This window comes from Cebus imitator, unplaced genomic scaffold (assembly GCF_001604975.1).
Source record: "Cebus imitator isolate Cc_AM_T3 unplaced genomic scaffold, Cebus_imitator-1.0 Scaffold477, whole genome shotgun sequence".
Classification (NCBI taxonomy): Eukaryota; Metazoa; Chordata; class Mammalia; order Primates; family Cebidae; genus Cebus; species Cebus imitator.
In genome coordinates, this window is record NW_016107792.1 from 1,353,523 (window position 1) to 1,379,272 (window position 25,750).

General features: G+C 36.7%; 1 protein-coding gene across 1 annotated transcript in view; it reads right to left on the reverse strand.

Moving 5' to 3' along the window:
- The window catches only part of SLC2A13 (solute carrier family 2 member 13), a 351,864-nt gene that overhangs the window by 175,256 nt on the left and 150,858 nt on the right, over positions 1–25,750 (reverse strand). Inside the window, exon 4 of the mRNA XM_017512770.2 lies at positions 14,316–14,424. Within this exon, the coding sequence (XP_017368259.1) occupies positions 14,316–14,424 (109 nt within the window). The remainder of the gene's footprint in view (positions 1–14,315; positions 14,425–25,750) is intronic.

Consider the following 25,750-nt stretch of genomic DNA (forward strand, 5'->3'; position numbering starts at 1 on the left):
AGCCAAGACCTGGACAGCACCATCACTTCAAACTGAGTAGGAAAAGGCATGACGGAGACTTAAGATGAAATGCTGTGGTGAAAGAAAATTTCTTCAGAAAAACCATGGCCAAGTGATGAGACCCTGCATAGTGAACTCATTGAGAGGAATAAATGTAAATCTGGGAAGAGGAAAATAGAACTTCCTCACATCTTTTGAGTACCTCCTATGTGGCTAGCAGTTTGCTGTCTCATTTCATCTTCAAAGCAAGCTTTCAAGACAGTTCACAGCATATGCTTTTAAAGATAAGCAAAGGAGACCGTAAGTTCCCTGAAAACGGGCTAAGTCATATGATGTATCTCTGGTCCCTGGCAGAGTGCCTACTACCTGAGTGACTTAAAACCTGGGTATTTCTACAATGTGACAATAGTCTACCTGGAACCAGCCAGACTGGGGTTACTTTGAAACTCACATATCATTTTGGGGACAAGGTTCTGCTTTGTTGGCACAAAAAGTCTATTTTCTAGGAAACATCCCTGGACTTCATGCTATTTCAACTCATTAACAGCATCACCATTTCTTCTCTTTACCTTTCAGTGAAACATATGAGTCAGAAAAAGGAAAGCGAGGAAATATGTTTTCCTATTTCTAAAGATGTCCCGAGGCACCTGAAACCTTAGTTGCTGATACTTTACAAACCATGGAGATGAATTTCCACTAATTACCACAGAACCTTAAATTCACATCTGATTTGGAAAGGATGACAAAAGGATTTGACAATCTTTTGATGTAAAATACAAGTCATGCCACTTGGGGCATATTTACCTACAGATCCCCCACTTTCTAAGGAGGCTTTATTAGATCTTATCATCCCAAGGTCATTGAGGTCTTTTCTCCTTGACATTAATTTAAGATGAAAAGAACACATCTAATACTGAAGTGAAGAGCGCACTATAGCATGTACAAGCTAGAAGAAAAATACCATCATGATTCCTATATTTTGAAAATAGAGACATGCATAAAAGAAGGGTATATAGCAATTTTGTGTTTCCGGAGGATGCCTCAAATCCTGTGTTGATGACTATCGGGTAAAGAAGGTGGATGAACGGTGGGATGTTTCTGCTTTCCGCAAACACCCGGGAATTTATAAACCACAGTACACAAGGAGCAGAAGGAAAGTGAACACAGATATAGCTCACTTGGGCCTGAATCATACATGCTATCTCATTTAATCACATTTGGGAGGTATTATAATTCCTGATTTCCAAATCACTAAGGACCTGAGAAGTTACGTAGCTTGTGGAGTTTACACAGACAGTAAGTGTGTTGGGTTTGGATTCAAATCTAGATCTAACACGAAAGGTTGTATTAGTATTTGATGTGCCATGTTTCTGCATACAGAACAACCCCATTTAAAGAAATTTTAAAAGACACAACAAAAATCATTTGTATGTGTCCTTTTCAATTCCTAGGTAGAATTAATCACTCATTTTCCTGTGTTCCTACCGTATATTAATTTGGCTTTTATTATGCTGCACTGTAATTATCTGTGTGTCTATATTTTTAGCTATAATACAAATTTCTCGATGATAAAAATTATACCTTAGAGATCTTTAAATTTACAGCAATGGTATAGTAAATATTGGTTGAAGGCATAAATAAATAAATACTTTAATGATATATTTTACAGATTCCTGTGACAGGAGAAAAATTATTTGTGAATTATACAAACAAAAAAGATAATATTCTAGAAAATATATTTTCATCATTTACTAGCATGAATCTCCACTTTTTATAGCTTAATTTCTACATGGTTGGCCAGGAATCACTGACTTTTTTTTTTTTTTTAATAAAAATGGATTTGTCATATCCATGAACAGTACTAAGAAGTTCACATCCATATTGTGCTGTGATTTTGACACATATCTGAAGACAGGATTTTTCAGAGACGCTCCTCACGCCTTGCCCCATATGCTCTAGACCCCCCTCTGAATTACCCTGCAGCCATCATGGAAACTCACTATAGCATCTGGCAGTTTCTAGCTCAACTTTCTTTGTCTCTCTATTTGTCCACGTGAGAGCTCTGGCACCATGAGTGATTGCTCAGGAGAGTCTGGAAGGAGTGCCTTTAACATCCTCAGGGACGATACTCAAGTTGAAGGATTCGGGATTGTGGATAAATACCCCTGGACTAATTCTGAGCATAATCTACACTGTTCCTCAGAGAGTACTCAGCAGGACTGTGCTCCAGTTGCCTACCGATGTAGCCTGCTTCCCAGTGCTCTCTTTACTGCCTCTTCTCCCATGCCTGCCCACTTCCCTTACTCTCTCACTCATCCTCTTGATACTGTCTCCAAAATGTCATCTGCACCCAAGTCCCTGTCTTAGGGCCTGATTTGGGGAGAACCTAAACAGAGACGGGCATGCAATATATACACAGGGAAATGGAAATTATGAAAGCCAAGGAAAGTCTATCACATCAGGTGATACGTCCGCTACACAATCATGGGATAAAGAGGCATTATTCGCTGTATCCCAGATTGTCTTTCTTCAAAGACAAAATTGGGAAATAAAACTATAGTCTTAACATATAAGAAGCTGAGCTTCTAGGACAATGATCAGCATGTGGTAAGCATTTAATAAACATTCCAAAAATTTTATTGAACGTACATTTTTTAGGCCAAAATTATTTTTCTACAGTCTGATAACTTTTCATCCAAGAAAGGTTTAAAGTATTACTATTTCAAATGTTTTAGCTTCCATTCTACTTGAAACTCCATTTGTCCTCATTCAAATGCACATTAAAAGTCCATCTACTTCACTTAATAGGTAATTAGACTGAAAGCAATTAACTGGCATGCCCAGAGTCCCATGGTGGAGACAGACCTTGAATCTAATTTTCTTGATTCCTGGGTTAATATTCTTCCCCTCATATAATACTCAGTTTTCAAAAGGGTGAGCCATAAATCCTAACATTTTCCTATTTATTCAATAACTTTCAGCCAATGAATACAAATGAGTACAAATTCACTAATCTGGAAATACTTCGATGAGTAAACATTTTATCTTTCAATAGCTTTTTGGACAAGGGGGGAAGAGAGGGGAAGACTCACTTTAGTGGGCTGCTGATGTAATCATTCATTCCGCCTTGTGGAGGACCTCAGAAAGGGCAAAACCTCATTCCCAGTTCTACAACCCAAAAGTGTACAAACCCTTACTGTTTTCTTTTTTATTTCCTGCAACCTTTATTCTTCTCTACATTTATTACCATCTGGCCATGTGTGTTTGTGCCATGTTTTCTGATTGCATGGTATTTTTTTTTTTTTTAATACTAGGAGTGCTTGTTGAGGATAGAATATGAGAATGGAACCGACCTAGAAATACTGCACTTAGAAAATTAAATTAATGGCCGGGCGCGGTGGCTCAAGACTGTAATCCCAGCACTTTGGGAGGCCGAGGCGGGTGGATCACGAGGTCAAGAGATGGAGACCATCCTGGTCAACATGGTGAAACCCCATCTCTACTAAAAATACAAAAAATTAGCTGGGCATGGTGGCGTGTGCCTGTAATCCCAGCGACTCAGGAGGCTGGGGCAGGAGAATTGCCTGAACCCGGAAGGCGGAGGTTGCGGTGAGCCGAGATCGCGCCATTGCGCTCCAGCCTGGGTAACAAGAGCGAAACTCCGTCTCAAAAAAAAAAAAAAAAAAAAGAAAATTAATTAAATATGATTAACAAGTATAAATGACTCATTCAATCATCAGCCTAGCTTGTCTAGGAACTCTAGATCATGGTATAAATCAAAGCACTTAGCTAGGAACCAGAAAATTTAAGACTTAAGATGGTTAATGACTCTTGAGATGGATTGATTTTTTCTTAGCACAGAAACAGCCATTTTAGGTTGTTTTTTAAAAAAATTTATAACTTGTAACATTTTATCTATTTATTTTATTTTTCCATAAGTTATTTGGGTACAGGTGGTATTTGACTACATAAGTTCTTTAGTGGTTATTTGTGAGATTTTGGTGCACTCATCACCCGAGCAGTATACACTGTACCATATTTGCAGTCTTTTATCCCTTGCCCCTATCCCACTCTTCCCCCCAAGCTCCTCAAAGTCTATTATAGCCTTCTTATACCTTTGTGTCTTCATAGCTTCACTCCCCCAAATCAGTGAGAACATACGATGTTTGGTTTTCTATTCCTGAGTTACATCACGTAGAATAATAGCCTCCAGTCTCATCCAGGTCACTGCAAATGCTGTCAATTCATTCCTTTCTATGTCTGCATAGTAGTCCATCATATATATCTATACCACAGTTTCTTTATCCACTTGTTGATTGATGGGCATTTGGGTTGGTTTCACAATTTTGCAATTGTGAATTCTGATGCTGTAAACATGTATGTGCAAGTATCTTTTTCAAATAATGACTTGTTTTCCTCTGGGTAGATACCCAGTAGTAGGATTGTTGGATCAAATGGTAGTTCTGCTTTTAGTTCTTTGAGAAATCTCCACACTGTTTTCCACAGTGGCTGTACTAGTTTACATTCCCACCAACAGTGTAGGAGTATTCCCTCTTCACTGCATCCACAACAACATCTACTGTTTGATTTTTTGATTATGGTCATTCTTGCAGAAATAAGATGGTATCACATTGTGGTTTTGATTTGCATTTCCCTGATCATTAGTGATGTTAAGCATTCTTTTCATGTGTTTGTTGGCCATTTGAATATCTTCTTTTGAGAATTGTCTATTCATGTCCTGAGCCCACTTTTTTAATGGAATCGCTTGTTTTTTTTCTTAGTGGTTTGAGTTCATTATAGATTCTGGATATTAGTCCTTTGTCAGATGTATAGATTGTGAAGATTTTCTCCCACTCTCTGGTTTGTTTCTTCATTAGCTCTCAACTATTTATCTTTGTTTTTATTGCATTTGCTTTTGAGTCCTTGATCATGAAATCCTTGCCTAATCCAATGTCTTAAAGGGTTTTTCCAATGTTATCTTCTAGAATTTTCAGGTCTTAGGTTTAAGTCCTTAATTCACCTTGAGTTGATTTTTCTATAAGGTGAGAGATGAGGATCCAGTTTCATTCTCCTATGTGTGGCTGGCCAATTATCTCAGCACCATTTGTTGATAAACTTTCTCCACTTTATGTTTTTGTTTGTATTGTTGAAGATCAGTTGGATGTAAGTATTTGGGTTCATTTCTGGGTTCTCTATTCTGTTCCATTGGTCTATGTGCCTATTTTTATACCAGTACCATGCTGTTTTGGTGACTATGGCCTTATAGTATAGTTTGAAATCAGGTAGGGTGATGCCTCCAGATTTGTTCTTTTTGTTTAGTCTTGCTTTGCCTATGCATGCTCTTTTTTGGTTCCATATGAATTTTAGAATTATTGTTTCTAATTCTGTGAAGAATGATAGTGGTAGCCTAATGGGGACTGTGTTTAACCTGTAGACTGCTTTTGGCAGTATGATCATGTTCACAATATTGATTCTACCCATCCATTAGTATGGGATGTATTTCCATCTGTTTTTGTCATCTATGATTTCTTTCATCAGTGTTTTGTAGTTTTCCCTCCTAGAGGTCTATCAATTCCTTTGTTAGGTATATTTTTAAGTATTTTATTTTATTTTGAAGCTATTGTAAAAGGGGTTGAGTTCTTGATTTGATTCTCTTCTTGTTAACTGTTGGTATACAGAAGAGAGACTGATTCTTGTATATTAATCTTGTATCAGAAAACTTTGCTGAATTCTTTTATTGGTTCTTGAAGCTTTCTAGAGGAGTCCTTAGGGTTTTTAAGGTAAATGATCCTATTGTCAGCAAACAGTGACAGTTTGTCTTCCTCTTTACCAATATGGATGTTCTTTATTTCTTTCTCTCGTCTGATTGCTGTGGCTAGGACTTCCAGTACTGTGTTGAAGAGGAGTGGTGACAGCGGGCATACGTGTCTTGTTCCTGTTCTTAGAGGAATGCTTTCAACTTTTCCCCATTCAGTATTATGTTAGGTGTGTGTTTCTCATAGATGGCTTTTATTACATTAAGATATGTCCTTTGTTTGCCAGTTTTGCTGAGAGTTTTAATCATAAAGGGATGCTGGATTTTGTCAAATGCTTTTTCTGTATCTATTGGAATGATCATGTGATTTTTGCTTTTAATTCTGTTTATATGGTGTGTCACATTTATTGACTTGCATATGTTAAATCATACCTGCATCCCTGGTATGAAACCCACTTGATCATAGTGAATTATCTTTTTGATATGTTGTTGGATTTGGTTAGCTAGTATTTTGTTAAGGATTTTAGCATCTATGTTCATTAAGGATATTGGTCTGCAGTTTTCTTTTTTGGTTATGTCCTTTCCTGGTTTTGGTATTAGGGTGATGCTGGCTTCATAGAATGAATTAGGGAGGGTGCCTTCTTTCTCTATCTGGTGGTACAATGTCAAAAACATGGTACCAATTCTTCTTTGAATGTCTGGTGGAATTCTGCTGTGAATCTGTCTGGTCCTGGACATTTTTGTTGGTAATTTTTAACATACCATTTCAACCTCACTGCTTGTTATTGTTCTGTTCAGGGTACCTAATTCTTCCTGATTTAAGCTAGCAGGATTGTATTTTTTCAGGAATTTATCCGTCTCTTCTAGGTTTGCTAGTTTATGTGCATAAATGTGTTCATTGTAGTCTTGAACGATCTTTTGTATTTCAGTGGTGTCAGCTGTAATATCTCCTGTTTCATTTCTCAGTGAGGTTATTTAGATTTTCTCTCTTCTTTTCTTGGTTAATCTTGCTAATGGTCTATCAATTTTACTTATCTTTCAAAGAACCAGCTTTTTGTTTCATTTATCTTTTGTATTTTTTGTTGGTTTGTTTCAATTTCATTTAGTTCTGCTCTGATCTTGGTTATTTCCTTTCTTCTGTTGGGGTTGAGCCTGGTTTGCTCTTGTTTCTCTAGTTCCTTGAGGTGTGACCTTATATTATCTGTTTGTGCTTTTTCAGATTTTTTGATGTAGGCATTTAGGGCCATGAACTTTCCTCTTAGCATCGCTTTTGCTGTATCCCAGAGGTTTTGATAGGTTGTGTCATTATCACTCAGTTTGAAAAATTTTCTAATTTCCATCTTGATTTCATTTTTGATTCACTGCTTATTCAGGAGCAGGTTATTTAATTTCCATGTATTTACATGGCTTTGAAAGTTCCTTTTGGAGTTGATTTCCAGTTTTATTCCACTGTGATCTGAGACAGTGCTTGATATAATTTCAATTTTCTAAACCACATTTAGGCTTGTTTTATGTCCCATCATATGCTCTATCTTGGAGAACGTTTCATGCACTGTTGAATAGAATGTGTGTCTTGCAGTTGTTGGATGAAACAGTTTATATATATATGTATCTGTTAAGACCATTTGTTCCAAGGCATAGTTTAAATCCATTGTTTCTTTGTTGATTTTGTCTTGAGGACTTGTCTAGTGCTGTCAGTGGAGTACCGAATTCCCCCACTATTATTGGGTTGCTCTCTATCTGATATCTTACGTCTATTAGCAATTGTTTTATAAATTGGGATTTCCAGTGTTAGGTGCACATATGTTTAGGATTGTGATATTTTCCTGTTGGACAGGGCCTTTTACCATTATATACTGTCCCTTTTTGTCTTTTTTAACTGATGCTGATTTAAAGTTTGTTTTGTTTGATAAAAGAATAGCAACCCCTGTTTGCTTTTGCTGTCCATTTACATGAAATGCCTTTCTCCACCCCTTTAAGTTTATGTGAGTCCTTATGTGTTAGGTGAGTGTTCTGAAGGTGGCAGATAGTTGGTGAGTTCTTAACCGTTTTGAGGTTCTGTGTCTTTTAAGTGGAGCATTTAGGCCATTTACATTCAATGTTTGTATCAAAACGTGAGGTACTGTTGCTTTCATTGTGCTCTTTCTTGCCTGTGTACTTTTGTTTTTGTTTTTGCTTTTTAACTTGTATTTTTTTTATAGGTCCTATGTGATTTATGCTTTAAAGAGTTTCTGTTTTGATGTGTTTCCAGGATTTGTTTCAAGATTTACAGCTTCTTTTGGCAATTCTTGTAGTGGTGGTTTGGTAACGGCAAATTCTTTCAGCATTTGTTTATCTGAAAATGACTGTGTCTCTCCTTCATATATGATGCTTAGTTTCTCTGGAAACAAAATTCTTGGCTGATAATTGTTTTGCTTGAGGAGGCTGAACATAGGTCCTCAATCCTTTCTAGCTGGTAAGGTTTCTGCTGAGAATCTGCAGCTAATCTTACAGGTTTTCTTTTATAGGTTACCTGGTGCTTCTGTGCCACAGCTCTTAAAATTCTTTCCTTTGTCTTAACTTTGGATACATTGATAACAATGTGCCTAGGTGAGGATCTTTTTGCAAAGAATTTCCCAGGTGTCCTTGGTGCTTCTCATATTTGCATGTCTAGGTCTCTCGCAAGGCTGGGGACGTTTTCCTTGATTATTCCTTGAAATATGTTTTCCATGCTTTTAGAATTCTATTCTCAGGTACACTGATTATTTTTAGGTTTGATCATTTAATATAATCCCAAACTTCTTGTAGGCTTTGTTCACATTTCTTATTCTTTTTTCTTTGTCTTTCTTGGATTGGGTTAATTCGAAGATCTTGTCATTGAGCTCTGATTTTTTTTTTTTCTACTTGTTCAATTCTATTGCTGAGACTTACCAGAGCATTTCACATTTCTAGAAGTATGTCCAAAGTTTCCTGAATGTTTAATCCTTTTTTATTTAAGCTATCTATTCCCATGAATATTTCTCCCTTCACTTCTTGTATCATTTTTGGATTTCCTTGCATTGGGCTTCACCTTTCTCTGGTCCTCCCTGATTAGCTTAACAACTAATCTCCTGAATTCTTTTTCAGACAAATCAGGGATTTCTTCTTGGTTTAGATGCACTGCTGTGAACTAGTATGATTTTCGGGGGTGTTGAAGAGCCTTGTTTTGTTATATTACAAGGATTGGCTTTCTGGTTCCTTCTTCTTTGGGTAGGCTCTGTCAGAGGGAAGGTCTAGGACTGAAGGCTGTTATTCAGATTCTTTTGCCCCATGGAGTGTTTGTTTCTTTGATACAGTACTCTCCCTCTTTTCTTATGGATGTGGCTTCCTGTGAGCTGAACAGCAGTGATTGTTGCCTCTCTTCTGGGTCTAGCCACCCAGTGAGTCTACCCAGCTCCAGGCTAGTACTGGGGGTTGTCTGTACAGAGTCCTGTGATGTGAACCATCTATGGGTCTCTCAGCTGTGGATACCAGCGCCTGTTCTGGTGGAGGTTGCGGCAGGGGGTTGGAGGGGTGTAATGAACTTCATGAGGGTTCTTAATTTTGGTGGTTTAAAGCTCTATTTTTGTGCTGGTTGGCCTCCTACCATTAGATGGAGCTTTCCAGAAAGCATCAGCTATAATAGTGTGGAGAGGGATGGTCAGTGGGTAGGGCCCTAGAACTCCCATGACTGTATACGGTTTGTCTTCCATACCAGGGTGAGTAGGGAAGGACCATCAGGTGGGGATGTGGCTAGGCGTGTCAGAGCTCAGACTCTCCTTGGGTGGGTCTTGCTGTGGCCGCTATGAGGGTTGGGGGTGAGCTTCCCAGGTTCTGGAGTTGTGTACTTCGGAGATTATGGCTGCCTCCACTGAGTCATGCAGGTTGTTAGGGAAGTGGGGGAAAGCTGGCAGTCAAAGGCCTCACCCAGCTCTCACGCAAGCAAAGGGTCGGTCTCACTCCCACTGTGTCCCCCTCAACAGCCCCAAGTCTGTTTCCAGGAGGAGGGTGAGATGGGCTTGAAAATTTTCCCGAGGCTTTCTACCTCCCAGCTGTGAAAGAAAAGGGCTTTAGTTCTTCCCCCTGCCTATGAAGTCTGCATGCCCGATTCACGTCCTCCCGCTAGTTCTGGCCAGGAGGTTCCTTGCCCCATTCATATTGTTACAAAGTTCAGTTAGAGAATTCCTCTTCTCTATGGAGTTTTATCCCCTGCTCCTCTGGCCACCCTCCGGATAGATTGTTGTGGTGCCAGGCAGGAATTGCAGCTTGGGATCCAGTGAGCTCCCATGGCCTTTCTGCTGCTTCCTCTATCCCTGTATTTTGCTTGGCTTTCTAACTTGACTCAGCTCCAGGTAGAGTCAGAAACTTCTCCTACAAACAGACTTTCAGCTTCTTCAGTGGGGGTGTGTATTCCCATTTTAGGTTTAATCCTTGGACAGTACTGAATTTCACAAACTTTGATTGCTTACTGTGTACCTTATCCCCAGACAAGCTTTAAATAGTCTGACTATTTAATTCCAGGTGCTCTACAATTAAAGAGTGTCCCATGTGATCTGGCATCAGGAAACTGGGCTCCACCCTTAGCTCTAAAACTTATTAGTTGTGTGATGGTGGACAAGTCACTTAGTTCATTAAGCCTTAGCTTCTTTAGCTAGAGCATAAACAGAAGAGCTGCCCTGCTTACCTGACAGGATGTTTATGAAGATCAAGAGAGATACTGTCTAAAAAATATTTCCGAGTGTTAAATACGTAAAGCAGTAAAAAATGTTTATTATCGTCATGACCATAACAAATACACCATTTGAGGGGCTCAAAGCAGTTCTGTCGTACTTTTTACCTTTTCTGTTAGTATTTATTGAGTTAACACATACTAGAGTGGCACCTGGGATTTAATGACTGCTATTAACACTATTATTAGCAGGGCAGATTTTCTAAAGGCTTTCACTCTCTCTTGTAAATAAAGTGAAAGAAGTGATGTCCTGGAGGTTAAAGTAAAGCAGCTCTGAAAGCAAGAGTATCTGCCCACACACAATGGGAGAAGTTACTCTCCTCTCTTACTCTGAGTTAATAAAAGACAGAAGAGTAAGAAGAGAAAATAAAGCTGGCAGTATTACTCTGCTAGAAGACTGGCTTAAAAGTAAAAGACTAAATGCCCCCAAAGAAGTTTCCCCCACAATTCTCTTTATCCAAAGCAATCTCAAAAGCTTATAATTCTGAATTTTCTTTTCCACTTTACTACTGTTTCTCTTTGTAACCTTAAAAGAGAGTCATTTAACCACTTGGTCTTCTCAGATAGAAATCTGATACCTTTCATTCATCCAAGACAGACTGATCATCTGTTTGTCAGAATATAACAAAATATAGTTTATTCTAAGTTCCTCAAAAAAGAAAGACATTATCAAACCCACATAGAACTTGGTGTTTTCTTTCTCACTACCTACTTACACCTTCCTCTTCCAAACATGAACACACGTATTTTGGTTGTGGTAATGACAGTGTGGAAATTATTAAGTTATGTGAGTCATATTATAAAAGAATCGCCTCATCGAAAAGTTAAATATAATGTCTGAAATATGTATGTTTTTAAGACCTTACAAGTTCTCCATTCAGTAGGGTAGAGAATGAGAATGTATATAGGTTGGGATATAAAGAAACATAAGTTATCATACAAATAAAAAATATATATCTGTATCTATGATATACTATCTATAGATAAATATGGTAAAGGAAAAGAAAATTAAATATTTCAAGAAGAAAATCTATTTCGTTGAATGAGATAGAATAGTAAATAGGTCAACGGAAGCAGAATAAGGGATTCTTTGAGGGAGAAGAGAAAAAAACTAAAATGGTAAGATTATATAATACAACTGTGAGGATGATTTATCTTTTAATATAACCTTTAATATTATCTTTCCATGTAATCTTTCTATAAACTCTTCTTGGTGAGAAATAGAATTCAAAATAGCTCATATTTCAGTTCATACAGACTTTGAGGTGAAAGAATTTTTAATAACATATTTCAACTTCTACACATTATTAGGGTGGAATTAAAATAAAAGCATTACCTGCTTTATTTCCCACTTAAAAGATAAGGAGGTGTAAAAAAAGTAAAATTTTATATACATAAACATATGTGTTATATATAATAAAATATCCTTGGAAAATATATTCTGAATTAACAAAGTAACAAAATAAAAGAAAGCATAATTAAAATTTCTACTAAAAAACACAAAAACTAACTTCTTAGACTCTAATAGATTATTTTAAATCAAAAACAAAGTTTATGATAGTATTTACTTAATCTTGAGAATAACAGAAAAAGATACACAAATATACATACAGAAATGAGAACTAAAGACAGCAGGAGAAAACACATTACATTAAAGTCCCAGATTAGTCATTTTTCATAAAGACAGTAAACAGTAGTACAGTCTATCATAATGACATTGACTTACACTAAATTTTATGGGCTTATAATATGAATGTCTGAAATTACGTACTGTGAATAAGCAACAGTTATTCAGCATAGGTATATTATTTTAATGTCTAACCCTCTAAACTCTAGACATGAACATCATATTAATTTATTCAGGGAGATGATTAGCTATTTTACATCATGTAGACACAGTCTAAGTTCAGCTATCATTTACTTTGTTTTATTCTTCCTGTTTTCCAGGATTGATAATCAAATGCAAGCAAAAGCTCTATGACGACACTACCTATATCATGAGCAGTTTTACGATAAGCAAAGTACATCTATCATAAATCTTAGAGAAGATGAGGATCCTTCTATCATTTGATCTTCATGAAAAAAAGTGAGGCTTTGGAGAAACGAACGCTTCATTAAAATTTGAAGCATCAATCAGCTCAATTTATACTAGGTTACTGCTCATGGATTATGACAATCATTTCACCTATGAACACACTGGCCCCAGTCACTACCCATAAACTAGAGGTGGCTCTGTTTGTGATACCTGCTTTAAATTAAAACAAAAAATGTACAAGAAAAATCCTTCATTTTCTATGCTTTTATTTTAGACTTGTTGAGTTTAAATGCTTAGGAAAAAAGAAAAACAAACAAAAAATACTTTCAGAAACAGAACACATATTAGATTGGTCAACTAAATAATTCATATAGGATTATTACTGCATCTAATTATTTGATGCTTGGTTCTAGCCTAGCTGCAATTCTATACTTCCACCAGACTGCAAAAGGTGAACACATCTCAGGACAAGTCATGATGTGCCAAATCCAGAGAACAAACAAGCAAATGTGCTTGGCACCAGACCAACAAATGGGCCTTAACAGAGTTGATAAAGGTGAAGAAAAATGAAAGTTAATGTCAGAGAGGAGGAGGAGAGGACAAAATATTTAAAACGTAGACTCAAAAGTTAAAGTCTAACGGGGATTATGATTAAAGTCAAATCCACAAAGTGTGTGAATGTATAGAAAATGGAGTTTCTTAACTAATCTTGATTTAATCTACTGGCTCACTGGGTCCTAATCCTTATTTTTTAAAAAATATTTTAATCAACTCACTGTTCTCAAATTATCATGAAATAATTCATCCTATCTCAAGTAATTTTAAAAAATCAAGAGTCTCAAATATGAATGGTTTACCAGAGAAAATTTAATTTTACATAGTTTGTATATTCTTAATGAAAAAATTCAATCAATAGGCGGGGGTGGGGAGGACTTCTAAGATGCGGCAGCTTTTAATGTAACAATATGTGCCTTGGGTACCTCATAACCTTCTCTAAACTGCATTTTATTATTTAGGATCTTAAAAGTCTACTCTGTGGAGTATTTGAAGAGTCCTGTATGGCCCTTATCATAATTTGAAATCTTATATTTAACTGTGAGTTTATTTAATGCGTGTTTCCTCGACCAGCCTGTACATCCATGAGGACAAGACCCAGGTCTACTTCAGTACTGCTGTAGGTCTAGAGCAACAGAAGCCCTAAAAAATGGGTTTAATACTGAATGAGGGAAACCTAGTAGAGCCCCAATATTTAGTCCTTCCCACCCCAGCACACATACAGCTTTGGGAATTACTCTTCAAATCAGAAAACAGGGAACTTTTCTGTATTTTCCACTCTCCTTCCCACTCAATCTCCCCTCTACCATACTCTGGTTATAATAAACGCAATTTCCTAATATCCTTATCACATTGCAATGTAGTGGACCGCACCAAAAAGAGATGAATTAGTTACCTGTGTGCCCACAGTCTCTGGCAATGCCAGGTGATTTCCTTCTATTTTACTTTCCAACCAACATCATAAAATGGTTTAGAAAAAAATGACATATTTAAGCTCAGCATACAGAGAAGCATTGGATAGTGTAAAAGCGAAATTATATGGAATCAAATAAAGTCAAAAATATAACAAAATAAATCATCTCTTTCTAGTTACAAATTACAGGAATTAAAAAATTATAAAGTTAGTATCTCCCAAAAGGATAATCCATACATTTAATCAGAACAAATCACTGAGTCTACTTTTTTTTTCACACAAAATAATCCTTTCACAGTCTTTTCAGTAAAAGCCAGAAAGAAATACATACATGATGGTGTTAATGCCTGAGAGCTGTTGGAACATCTGTAGGCCACAACCCACAATTAAAGCTCGGCGAGTTGGGGGATAACTCAGCATTCTGCAGATCACAGGTCCAGCTTTTTTAAAAAAGAAAGAAAAAAAGGATACATCTATTATTTTTAGCTCTCATAGTAATTATTCCCAATAGAACAAATTTTCCCAAAGCTTCATGAAATAAACATAACTAGGCATTTTAAATCTGAACAACTCTTATTTTTACAGAAATCTGGGTGCAATGTTTTATGTTGCAAACAGATAGTGCATTTTTGTTTTTGTTTGAAGCATAAAAGTGACAAGAGAGAATTTAAGTTTAAGCAATGCATGGGTACTAGGAAGACCTATATAACTAAAACTGTCAAATTATTCTTCATGAAATTCCTGCAAGCTCTAGCGATTAATCACTTTCTTTGTTCTTCAACTTTCTTGACAATTAAGTATTATTTAAAATCCATCCATGTGGGACTACTTAAAAGTCACTAGCAAAATTGATTCAACCAAAAGAAAAGTATTCATTACAAACGATTAAATAAAGAATAAAATTCATTTTATTTTACTAAAGTTACAGAATTTGGGCATGATGTCAGCCTTAGTAAAAGCTACAATGGAGATTATTAATAAAAGTTACCAAAAAGTTAGTAAAAAATAAATAAATAAATAAAAAATACCTATTATCTACTGTGTGTGTGTGTATGTGTGTGTGTGGGTGGGTGTGAATGTGTGTGTGTGTGTGTGTGTGTGTGTATTTCTAATTTTTGAATAGTCCCCTAAGAGGCAATCAGTGGTTATTTTAAAACCTAAATTGACTTTCAAAATGGCAGAGATGCCTTGGTCTTTATCAGAACTCTGGATCAATTCTGGAAAGCTGTAGATCTGAACCACTGAATCCTTAAGAAGGGTTGCTCACCTTATTGATGCCTGTTGTCAGGGTATAATTACTAAAAGTGGCCCTTCCAGCCTCAAAAGTGTTCCAGTTATAGTGTCGCCTTAGCTTTAAGAGTCATTCTATATGGTGTCCTTATGCAGCTAGAGCCCCACGACCTATGTTATTCCTACTGTTAGAAGAGAAGGCCTGGGATCATTGTGATGCTGATTGTTTAATTAGAGGTATTTTTCCTGAAGTCCAAGTTCTGCTAATGAACCCTAAGCCAAATCTAGTAATCTAAAATCCAAAGAAGTCTCACTATTTCTGGATCTTCTGAAAATCTAATACTCAATTCACAAAAATGAAACAGAATATGTTGTCTTAACAATAAAAGTTAGTATGAGATGTCAAGACAGGGCATTAGTTAGAACTAAATATTATAGGGGTGAGAATATTCTATTTCTACATGGATATAAGTATAATAAAACTTGGATTATTGCAAACAATTTTCTTTCAAAGTGGCAAAAGAGGACACAGATTAGTTCAGAGAACTGTTGATGGCCATTCAAAGCTAAATGTAATGATGATCCATTTAGAAAGCAGGCTGAGGGTATTATAAATGTCAAATTGCCTTAGATTCTAGCAAAGCAGTATCAAAGCCTAATATATCGGAACGACTGTGTGAAACAGGTGGATTTTGAGAGTTTGATTGTAACAGTGCTGAAATATATCTGAATCAGCTGCCTGAAAGATAGGCAGATTCATCAGCAAATACAGATATCTACAAGTGAGCCACAAAAAAGCAATGTACCACCTTTTTCCATTAATCAAAACTGTCAAATAAAAGTAATATCATTTACCTTGTATACCATGAATTTTTTTTTCTTAAATGAAAACAAAACAAAAACAAAAGCCCTTTCTCAGAGGAGAAATTAAGTCTTTCCTCCTGCAAGAAATCTATTATAAACTTTGGAGAGCTGCATCTACTTTCACTATTAAACTGTCTCATGAGTTGATGGTCAGGTTAGGTAATAATGATTTTGGAGGACAGAAATACAGAATATTTTGATAAATTACAGCCAAAGTTTGACTTGCCATAAAAACAAGAGATAAGGTACTGCATAAACATCACGTATTTATTTCCTAGTTTTTAAAAATCTGGATTTTATATTTTCTCTTGATTTGGATTTCCTGTTAAAAATAAATGATGATAATTCCTTTATTAGACTGAATTTTTTAACGGATAAATTTTGTTCCTAGCAGCTGCACATCTGATTATGCATAAACAAAATTAAAGAATTTCCTTTCATTAAAATTATAAACCTAACTTTATTAGGCAGTAAAACTTATTTTACAAACGAAAACCATCATTAATCTTTATATCACAGAATCTATGAGGCAGAAGAAAAACATCAAGTATATTAATTGGCTAAATGTTCATAAGTGAAAATTTAAAATGTCATGCTCTGCTTAAGACATTTCTTTTGCTTTTGTAATTAAAAATGTTTTGTGCATACAAATATTTCACATTTAATTTTCTTTTAAATGTTTATCCTTAAAACCAGAAATTCTTACATTAAAAAACTAAAAGCTTTAACCAATTAGATTAGAAATAAAAGACCTAAAACATAACACATAATAAAGCAGTAGATTCAAGATCCCAAAATGAGCTCATCCTTCCTTCTTCGTTCTCATACTACCAAGTTGCTAAGTAACTTGCACAAGGTTGCCCAGGTGGCAGAGGCTCTGGCAGGAGGGATGAAAAACACAGTCCCACAAGGGCAGCCATGTTTGTGGACAGGTTGTCCATGAACCTAGCCTACGGAAGGTTTTCTGAGTATGACCAAAAATGCACTAAAAGCCAGTTTGTACAAAATCCCAGCTCTTGACTTTCACTTCCAGCTTTCCCTTTCTACAAGAGTCAACCACAAAGCCATGCAAAAAATGCATGAAACAACTGTTCTCATGCTAGTGGATAACAGGCAATGACACAAAGTGATTCCTGAGATTTGGGAAACAAATGAGGTGAACTCTATTAATTGTCCCTGCTCAATATCTTAAAAAAGTTTCCAGGCTGCCTCACAGGGCGGGAAAACCAGGCAAACTTTGGTGTTTCCTTGAGTTGAAAAATGCAGCTCAGAAGGGATGCCAAGGGTGCTAGGGTTCAGATGGCAGAAAAAGTCCAGGGAGGATAGATTCAGAGAGGGACGAGGAGAACTCTGGAGATCTTTGGAGTTACCCTTGAGTATTCAGTTGTGTACTGATCAGTGGAGGTGTGTAAGGAAACAACCCAAGGCAGGGAAAAGAGCTATAGGAAAAGATGAGGGAAATCAATCCCAGGAGCTCATTTGGGGCTGGGGACAGTGCCTGTTCCGACCGATCAGAGTGAAAAACCTGAAGCATAGGAAGCCGTGTTCAGAAGGGATAAACCTTAGTAATGGTATAAGTTTAGTCCTAGATTAAACATTGCTTGAATGCCATCTAAAACAGCATAAAAACAAGACTCAACTGCTTCTAAGCAGCTTAATAATATCCCAGAACAAAACTCAACAATGAGATAAAATTTTATAATGTGGACATACAATAAAAAATAACTAGGTATGCCCAAAGACAGGAAAATACAATCTGTAAAGATAAAGGAACCAATTCATCAAGAGAATATATATAATAACCCTAAACATGTATGTACGTAAGAGCTTCCAAATATTAATACTTGAAACAAAAACTGACACACCAGCAAAGGGAAACTGAAAAACCCACAATTGTACTCTCATATTTCATCACTTCTTTCTCAGTAACTCATAGAACAAGTAGCTTAAAAATCAGCAAGGATAGAGAGGCCTCCAACAACACTATCAACAAACTTGACCTAATAAGTTGACATTTAAACCACAGTCTACCAAATAAGTCAGGACACGCATCCTTAAATTGTATGGCCAATGTCTTAGAATATTTACCCAAGGTAGATTATATTCTGAGCTCTAAACTAGTCTCAACTAACTTAAAAGTATTCAAGTCATATTAAAAATATCCTGACTTAAGAGACTGGATAAAGAAAATGTGGCACATATATACCATGGAATACTATGCAGCCATAAAAACAGATGAGTTCATGTTCTTTGCAGGGACATGGATGAATCTGGAAACCATCATTCTCAGCAAACTGACACAAGAACAGAAAACCAAACACCACATGTTCTCACTCATAAGTGGGTGTTGAACAATGAGATCACATGGACACAGGGAGGGGAGCATCACACACCAGGGCCTGTTGGGCGTTTGGGGGGCAAGGGGAAGAATAGCAGGGTGTGGGGGAATTGGGGAGGGATAACATTAAGAGAAATATCTAATGTAGGTGACAGGGGGATGGATGCAGCAAACCACAATGGCATGTGTATACCTATGTAACAATCCTGCATGATCTGCACAAGTATTCCAGAACTTAAAGTATAATAAAACTAAAGAATATTCTGACCATAATGAAATTAATCTAGAAATCAATAACTGAAAGACAACTGGAAAACATCCCCCAAATTGGAAACTAAGTAATACATTTCCATGAAAATTAGTAAGTATATAAAACTGAAAGAATCTAAACACATAGCCTATAATATTTGTGGAATGGAGCTAAAGAAGAACAGATAAAATTACAGCAATAAATTCTTAGGAAACCTTTAACCTTAAGAAACCACAAAAAGACAGATAAATGAAACTCAGAGTATGCCCATGCTAAAAGTAATACTAAATATCAAAATGAAAATTCATGAAACAGAAAAGACAGTCAAGAAAAATCCATAAAACCAAAACTGCTTTTTTGAAAAGATCAATAAAATGGATAAGCTTTTTGCCAAACTATGGTAGGCTAAATAAGGGCCCCTCAAAACATATTCACATCCTAATCCCTGAAATCTGTATTATCTTAGATGGTAAAAATGAACTTTGTAGATATAAGTAAGTTAAAAATTTTGAGATGGGAAGATAATTCTAGATTATCCAGGTTGTCCCTAAATGCAATCGCTTGTATCCTTATCAGGGGGAGACAGAGGAATATTCAAGATAAAAGCGGAGAAGATAAATGCAGAGATAGAACCTATGCAGCCAAAAGCCAAGGAATGATGGGTGCCCCCAGAAGCTGGAAAAAGGAAGGAAGAAGTTGGCCTCTAGGGATTCTGGAGGGGGTGTTGGACAGGAGTGGACACCTGGCCATCACGACTGTGAGAAAATAAATGTCTATTACTTTAAGCCACCAAGTTGGTAGTAATCTGTTATAGTAACCACAGAAAATCAACAGACTATCCAGGAAAAAGCCAGAAACACATGACCAATACCAGCAATAAATGAGGTGAACTCAGGACAGATATTAAAATAATAAGAGTATCATGTACAATTTTATGGCATTAAAATCAACATCTTCAATGCAACAGACAAATTCCCTAAAAGATGTAATCTTCCCAACTCACTCAAGAAGAAACAGCCTGAGTAGTCAACCCTATAAGCTATTAAAAATACTTAATTTGTTAAAAAAAAAAAAAACTTCCCCCAAAGAAAACTCCGAGTCCAAGTAAGTTGATAGAAAGCAGATCCACGGTTGCCTGTGGAGGGAGGATTAAAGGGGCACCAAGGCCGGGCGCGGTGGCTCAAGCCTGTAATCCCAGCACTTTGGGAGGCCGAGGCGGGTGGATCACGAGGTCAAGAGATCGAGACCATCCTGGTCAACATGGTGAAACCCTGTCTCTACTAAAAATACAAAAAATTAGCTGGGCATGGTGGTGCGTGCCTGTAATCCCAGCTACTCAGGAGGCTGAGGCAGGAGAATTGCCTGAACCCAGGAGGCGGAGGTTGCGGTGAGCCGAGATCGCGCCATTGCACTCCAGCCTGGGTAACATGAGTGAAACTCCGTCTCAAAAAAAAAAAAAAGGGCACCAAGGGAGGTTCTGGGGAGGCAGAAATATGTTCACTCTCATGGTTGTGGCAATAGTTTCATGGTCTTCACATGTGCCAGCGTTTCACACTATGCACTTTAAATACATGCCTTTTATTGTATGTAAATTATTCCTCAATAGAGCTGCTAAAAATCAACAACAAAAGTAAGAAAAAGCTTCACCAATAATGACACTCTAGATGTCAGGAAGCCTGACATGGTGAGCAATGTGATAAGAAAAAAATTCAATATTCAAAGAGCATGATAGTCACTTAAATAAGAACACTAAGGGGTTACTGGAAGCAACAATATTTGATCAAACTGGACTAACGAAGTCTGCTGTGAGATTGCTGAAAGAGAACTGTCAAAGATGCAGGCCCCTTAACATCTCTTCAAGGTTTTCCTTGCTCTTATACTTCCCTTTCTTTTCATTTTATTTATTTATGAGTTTTACCTTATATTAATATTAAATAAAAGTTAAGAAGGAAAAAGTGGAACACTTTATGACTAATGGATTACAAGATGCAAACCGTAGGAGGCTTCCCCACTGCTGACAAAGTAAAGATGTCTCTGTGGAGAAAGCAGGGGCCTCACTGGGAGCAAAATCATCACGGCTCAGCTTCAAATATTATTCTCTCCACTCCTCAATTTAGGGCCCTATAATTGGGCTACAATCAAACACAGCAAGGCCCCCCAACACCAGGATCCTCTTCTGAATGCAGCCAGAGGAGGCCATTCTCATACAATCACCAAGAGTATTAAGTATCTGCTCGAATCTCAATGGATTACCTAACATTTCAATAACTCTTCAAGCCTTATGAGCAATTTCCTGTCATCAACAGACTCCTGTGAAGTCAAAGAGAACAGGTGTTGCTATCCCGATTTTAGAAAGGAGGAAACTAAACACAGAGGGATTAGATAACTCTTCCAAGGTCACAAACTACTAAGAGTTTATAGCGAGAACTTGGGCCGAGATCTTGTTTATGCCACCAATGCCAAGAAATTTTGTATGTTCATTTAAATAAGCTGATTTTTCTTAGCATAAAAAATCAACAACTTATGAACAGGAAGAGTAACAAAAGACAAAACTAAAATACGTCCAAGCTATAGGAACACACATATTCTGTGCTCCTTATGACTTCAATTCCTCCAATTCATTTTCTTCATTGTTTTCATGGTCCACCTACCACTGTACCCAGCCTCATTACCAGATTTATCTACTTCGAGCCATTCATTTCAGTCTACCCTTTATCCATTCCCACATCCAGGGAATTGAGCATTGTTTGAGAATAATTACAAAAATAAGCCACACTCATTTTGGGAAAAATTCAGCATATCAGGTCCTGCGTGCTGTCAGGGGAGCCTTTCACTCATATCTGCCTGATTCCCAATCATGTTCTCACAACATCCATTTTAAGCATTCCTCCTCCTTGGACTTCCATTGATTTCTCCTATCTCTCTGGCCAAGAATCCCCTAGTTCCTTATCATACCTGAAGCGCTTCCCATGAGCCTACTCATGCTGTGGAAAGAAACACGAAGAAGCCCAGACCCTGAGGAGCTCATAATACTGGGATGGGGTCACCCAAAGAAACAAAACAACCTACAACACAATGGGGTAAGTGCTCTAACAGACATACACACACACAGTATTATGAGATTAAGGCATAAGGAAGGACCCACAAGAGCTATGCCACTCAAGTACATACAAAACGGAAGTCCTCATTTCTCACTCCAAACTTGTTCTTTACCCCATGTTATCTAATTTCAAAGTAAATCAAGATGCATGGCTTTTGAGAGCTCCTTCACCACTGCTGGGTTTTGTAAACATTTCCTTTTAGCATTCAAGCTTTAGATATGTCTTTCTATATCAGTACCCAGAGCAAGTATGGGTATTGAGAACTCATGGATGAAGCAATTTGAGTACACTCCAAGTTGCTAAACAATGCTGTGATTAATTATAAACTACCACTAAGATCCTGAGCACGCCCATGCTGTTTTCCTCTTCAATATGCAGCAGATGATGTTTGTGATTACAAGCTGATGCTTGGCACATGTTCTGTTTGGAAGAATGGGCTGCTGCTATTGATAAATTCAACCCCATGTGGTTCAATCATTCCTTCAAGCTCTGGCATTTATGCCAATACATTCTGAAATCCTCCAAGGCAATCAATTTGCCAAGATGTTGTGATGGGCCAGTTGTCTATAGATGCATGTTTGTAAGCAGATCATGGTACATTAGGGCTTGTATGCAATGACTGTGTGAATCTAGTCGTTATTATTCCAGGTTGCTAAAGTAAAGATTTTTATCTACTTAGAAGAGGAGATGATTATAGGTCTTAATACCGTTTTCAAAAACCACTTTCTGTTACCATCAAGAATTCTTTCTAAATTCTAAAATATTTTCTTTGTCAAAAGTATCTACATAAATGAAGCAGACATAAAATGCATTCCTCAGCAATTCTCAACTAAAGGAACTTCAAACGTCATAACAGCCATGGGAGTGTGGTATGTCGCTAAGGAAAAAATAAGGAAGAATTACTGTTCTGGAAAACTTGTCTTTAAAAAGGAGAAGTATCCTTTCTAAATAAATTTCTTTCTTAAAAAAAATTTATTTTATTTTACTTTAAGTTCTGGGATACACGTGCAGGACGTGCAGGCTTGTTACACAGGTAAACGTGTGCCATGGTGGTTTGCTGCACCTATCAACCCATCACCTAGGCATTAAGCCCCACATGCATTAGCTATTTATCCTGATGCTTTCCCTTTCCCTGGCCCCTTGACACGCCCCAGTATGTGTCCATGTAATTTTTTCCCTGTGTCCATATAATTTTCTGAAATAGCTATATTCTTAGCATTAATATTGTCTATAGACAAAGCCACTTTTAAATGAAAGGACAGACACTCTTGACTGATGGTATTCTGACAGTATTTTCACAACACGCTGTTGTTCTTAGTGATATAATAAAGTTTTCTCACCTACCCGGTTTTTCAACACATATAAAAGAACATATATGACTTGCATCTGCTAAAGACTACACAACCATAAGCAGTGTTGAATAGCATAATTTCTCCAAATCAGGGAAATGCAGGATTGACTCCATCTTGGCTATTTAGAAGCTGTATGATATTGCGCAGGTTCCTTACCTTCTCTGAGCTCCATGTGCTTCATATGTAGTGACACCTATTTCATAGGTATTTTCATAATTAAAGGTGGAAATGCATGAGAAGTATATCCCACATTAACTCAACTACTGATGCTATGATTTCATCCGTAAGCTCTCTAGTAGAATTTTTCCATAGCTGAATACAATTTCCAAGTTTTACATTAAAAACAGCCAGTAAATTGTATAGGTTTTCCTTCTCTATAATCAAATAAACAACTGCCCTTCACATTTAAGATTCCACAAAATATTTCAAATAGCTTCACCAACATAAAGAATAAATGGATTGTATACTTACAACTTCTTTTCTTCATAGTTAAAACTCCAACATAGATTACTAATAATCCACTAGGGATAAATCAGTAAGACCTAGATCACAGGCTCCCATAATAAATGACAGTTCTATCAATTTCAATGATATGTACTGCCAAGCTATTCATACAACCACAGATAAATCAGAATTATTTCATTCTCCTGCCTTCATTTGAGATCACATGTAGACTCCCAAGAAATCAAGTATTCTTGAATCTATTAGATCAGAGCATTTTGACATGACCTATGCTACTAAAGATTAATCGCTTGCTTGGTTAAATAAGCTGTATTCATATAGATATGTAAGTTTTATATGGATATTGAGTAATATTCTATTAGCATGTTCCATTTTTACATTTAGACATTCAACAAATAAGTACCAATGAGAATGAAGGTTGAAAACTGACCATGCATGATTCATGCTATACTGGCTTTACATATAATAGTTATCATAAATAAAAATATCAAAAAAATAAACATCAGCCTGAATTAAATGGTCTATGCTCTTCCATTGGGGCAGAGTATCTCTAAAAAAAATTGCTGTTGTCCCCCAGATTCTGGAAGTATGATTACTGCAAATGTCTGGGGGTGCCTTGAAATAAAACATCTTAAAAGAAACAGACGTTTTCTGTCAGCATCATTCTCAGAAAATCATAATTATTCTAAAAATATCCAGGAAGTATATATAAATGAACTGAATATATGAGCCAGTAATGTATTCTCTAATTTCAAAGTAGTTCTTGTCCCATCCTTAACTTTCTTTTCCTACTTTTCTATTACCTGTACCACTAAAAAAGGAAAAGAAAAACCACTGTCTTTTACATTTTAAAAAATTCAGTGGTCATCATTAAATGAAGAGTAAGAGTAAAGGTGTCTATAAAAGGGTAGTGCTAAGTTTTCCAAAATGTGGTAGGAAGTAAAGCATTATGTTCATGGAAAAGAAGAGTTAATTCAAAGTATGGATTTTCCAGTCTCTCATCTTTCACCTACTTAAAAAGGTACCATTCCTAAAATAGATAAGAAGCATGAATGCTTATGGAAGAATGTAAATGCTGTGGGAAAAGGAAAAGGACATATAACCAGATCTTCCATTTGTTTAGCTATGCTAGGACACTTGAGATTTAAGGTATTTTCACCATGCTGTGAACATAACCGACAGAGCCTTCAAGGTAGCTACTTACAAGAATATGGTCACCATATGCAAGAGTGTTGGTACACAGGGTCCTGGAGGTCATAAGGTGAATGCTGGATCTTAGGGTCTATTTTTCTCACAAAGACAATCTCATAATATTCTATAGTATAGCATATAAATAGAAAAAAATTCTCTCTTCTTAGGGCTGATCTACACACAGGCTATCTTGGGCAATTAAGCTGTTTCCATCAAAGCTATGAGAGGCTGCTGAACCTGCTTTCAGTTAGTAAAGATTGCCAGCCACCTCTGAGAACCTTAGCCAGAAGGCTGATCTACACACCAAATATGAATCAAAATCTAGATTTCTATAGAAAAAAAATAATTAGATAAGCCATTTAGTCTTCTTGTCTTATTTTACAAATTTTCAGGAAAAACTGTCCAATAAAAAAATCCGATACATATAATGTATTTCCCAAGTAAATACAACTTAACAGAAAAGATATCAGCTAACTAGCATAAACAGTTTCATTTATTCCTGAAAGATCTGTTAAGAGCATCATAATCCCAATACAATTCCTTTAATTTTCTTTGTCCCAAAGCATTTTATGGCCTAAAGCAGTTCATAACTAAACAGCCCCTTATGAGATCAATACCAAAAATAAATTATTATTGAAAAGCAAGTTTATGGATATTATTAAGCTAGTACATTAGTTTTAATTTTATAGTGCTATTGGATTTCTATGAAGTATTGATCTTTTTATTGCTGAAAACGTTTTAAGGTTTTCTGTTAAAGACTCATCTTGTTACTTTTAGCAAAACTGAAGAGTACAAAATCAGACAACACAGTGAAAGAGACAGTAATCTGAATAAGTTCAAATAACTTTTAAAAACTACTCCCAGGCCGGGCGTGGTGGCTCAAGCCTGTAATCCCAGCACTTTGGGAGGCCGAGGCGGGTGGATCACGAGGTCAAGAGATCGAGACCATCCTGGTCAACATGGTGAAACCCCGTCTCT